Raw genomic sequence first — 3096 nt, 5'->3', positions numbered from 1 at the left:
ATCGAGAGGTAATAGACGCAACACTGTTGAAAGAGTTATGAAAGTCTTTAGGTTTGGTCGAAAGTGTTCCACCAAACTGACAAAGCATCCCTAATGTATGTACATCATTTTCTAGAAAATAAATAGATACACCATTTGTTAAAATCTAATAATTCATGAAACTGTAATGATAACATCTAAATTGATAAATAGAATTTCATAAAAGCACAGGCCTGGCGTGTCTAGTGATTAGAGTGTTCGATCATGCTCGCCTTTTCAGACGTGGGCCGTAATAATGTAATGGTAAATCTCACTTTTTTTGGTGAAAGAGTGGCGCTGTGTAGCTCCTTTTCCTCTAGTCTAACACTTCTCAATTAGAGACAACTAATGCCGATAGTCCTCGACTTTGCGAAAAATTAGCAAAGAAACAACATAAATGAACTAATTAGAAGCTTTCGAACTCTATAAAGACTAAATTAACGTTCCAATAAAAACAGGCAAGTTTTTGTATAGTATGAAAATTAAATTTTGAGTTTCTTTCAAAAATCTACTGGATTCAAGTACACGTTTCTAATGGTCTGATAATAATAAGATAGATAATACTAAGAGTGTAAGATAACCAATTTATTGCTTGCAGCTGTAATGACTAATATAATTATTACTGTAACCCAATAAAGTACTTTTACAATACAACTGCTTATTAAATAAAACGTATGTTCAAATGAAATATAGTATACTTGACATTTTCCAACAGTTTCATCTTTTAAGTATAAAGTTCGATTTTTGTATCCTTACTAATAACTGATGGGGATGGATGAAGAGGGAGAGATAGAAATAGGTTTAGTTCTCGTATATCAGAAGTCAAGTTATTTGACAACGTTTTACTGCACTGACCAAGAATGAAGAAGGAATGTGAACATTCACATACTTACAGTGTTTGGATGTTTTGTAGAGCTGAGAAGGTGCCGTTGCTCAGAGACTGGATATTATTGTCGTACAGCGACCTGGAAGAAAGAAGAAAATAATCAACAGAGGGACCATCTTTCCATGTTGGCCAACAACAACAATATACGTTCACCATCTATAGGAGACTCTACCAATACATGTGCAATGAAGTATAAACAGTTGTTAATAAAAGTGTGGTGTAACGAACGTTTGTTACTTACAGCAGCGTCATTTGTAACATTCAGCTTTCGCCATCTATAGGAGACTCTACCAATACATGTGCAATGAAGTATAAACAGTTGTTAATAAAAGTATGGGGTAACGAACGTTTGTTACTTACAGCAGCGTCATTTGTAACATTCAGCTTTCGCCATCTATAGGAGACTCTACCAATACATGTGCAATGAAGTATAAACAGTTGTTAATAAAAGTGTGGTGTAACGAACGTTTGTTACTTACAGCAGCGTCATTTGTAACATTCAGCTTTCGCCAGCGTTGGAAGTAATAAGACAGTTACAGAAACCGACATCCGCAGTCCGCCTTGGATCCCGTGATTATAGGATCAGAGAAACACGAAGCAGGAGAGTTGCCTGAGGAAAACTTTATTGATGGAGAAAATTTGCAGTTAAATCTGATAAATAAACTCCCGTGGATCATTTCTGAAGAATTTACATCACGGGAACTAGCGTAGACTAATTTGGTTAATTTATATTAGACGCTTTTAAATACCCAGAGAAATGTGTTTAATCAATTATCCATCTAAACACTGTGATAGTTGTTTTTCACGGAGTTCAACCTTAAGTGTGTTATCGTTCAAAGCCCACTAATTGAATATATATATATACAAATGGATGTTGGTTTTGTTTTTTTCGAATCTCAAAATTACATAAATATATATGTGAGAAATTTTCTCTTATCGGATTTGATGGAAATAAAATTATCACAGTCGTACGAAGGATGTCTTGTAGCACATATAATTCATATGCACTGTGGCTCAGAAAATAAGTGTGAAATATAACTATAATGGAGATAGCAGAGAAGAAGATACACTTTTAACCACGCTTTTTTACGATAATAAAATGCATTTTCGAAGGAAAGTGATGCAATAAAACTTCAAAAAAAAATATAAATTTAAAATACCATCAGTTTATGTAAGGTTCATTTAAACGGTACAGAATATTTTTAGTGAATGTTACAACACGTGTTGTATGGAATGTTTTACTTTTTGTACCTATCTTACTATACTTTCAGGTTTGGTTCAACATTTGTGTCTATGAAATCTACGAAAATCACAGGAGAGTTCGCTTATATCTTCTGACACGTTGTATTCAATAAATGGCTTTATAAATGATAAATATTTTATGATTTAATAATTTAACCTTTTAGCTAACTTATTAATAGTTTTGATGATCAATAATGTTACTGCAACTGTTTGATGCCTATTTTGAATCATTTAGCGTTATAAGCTATTAGACGTACCCGTGAGCCACTGGTGGGCTAAAACAGTTTAACAACGTTCGGATATACTTGACATAATGTTTTGTAGTTTAATAATACATGAAAAATGTTTTAGAGTTTAACAATATCTGGACTATCTTTTTTAATGTTTTAGAGTTGAACAACGTCTGGACTATATATTTTAATGTTTTAGAGTTTAACAATATCTGGACTATTTTTTTTAATGTTTTAGAGTTTAACAATATTTAGATTTACCTACCATAATTTTTAGGAGTTTAACAGTAATTGAAATATTATTATCCATATTATAGTTACGTATCACAAACATATTAGTAGTTCATGTAAAGAATGCTCTAACATCTAAGTCTTTATACACTCTGTGACTTGGATATATATTTTAGAGTTAATCAATAATTAAACTATTTTTCTTGCAACCGTTTTTACTCAATGAATGAGATTGTGTATCAACTCACAGTTTGTTTATTTTTGTTTGGATTTCGCGCAAAGCCACACGAGGACTATCTGCGCTAGCCTTCTCTAATTTAGCAGTGTAAGACTAGATGGAAGGCAGCTAGTCATCACCATCACCGCCAACTCTTGGGCTACTCTTTTATCAACGAATAGTGGGATTTACTGCCACATTATAACGCCCCCACGGCTGAAAGCATGTTTGGTGAGACGGGGATTCGAACCCACGACCCGCACACTGCGAGT

At 33.4% G+C, this 3096-nt stretch overlaps 1 protein-coding gene across 1 annotated transcript in view; it reads right to left on the bottom strand.

Annotated features, from left to right (window-relative positions):
• Window positions 1-911: 911 nt before the first annotated feature.
• Window positions 912-3096, bottom strand: part of LOC111086825 (slit homolog 2 protein-like) — a gene marked incomplete at its 3' end in the record, with an annotated part of 189243 nt that continues 187058 nt past the window's right edge. Inside the window, exon 14 of the mRNA XM_022391287.1 lies at window positions 912-983. Coding sequence (XP_022246995.1) covers window positions 912-983 — 72 coding nt within the window. The remainder of the gene's footprint in view (window positions 984-3096) is intronic.

Source organism: Limulus polyphemus, unplaced genomic scaffold (assembly GCF_000517525.1).
Source record: "Limulus polyphemus unplaced genomic scaffold, Limulus_polyphemus-2.1.2 Scaffold1465, whole genome shotgun sequence".
NCBI classification, from domain to species: Eukaryota; Metazoa; Arthropoda; class Merostomata; order Xiphosura; family Limulidae; genus Limulus; species Limulus polyphemus.
Note: the sequence above shows the minus strand (reverse complement) of the source record. Positions and strands in the feature narration are given on the sequence as shown.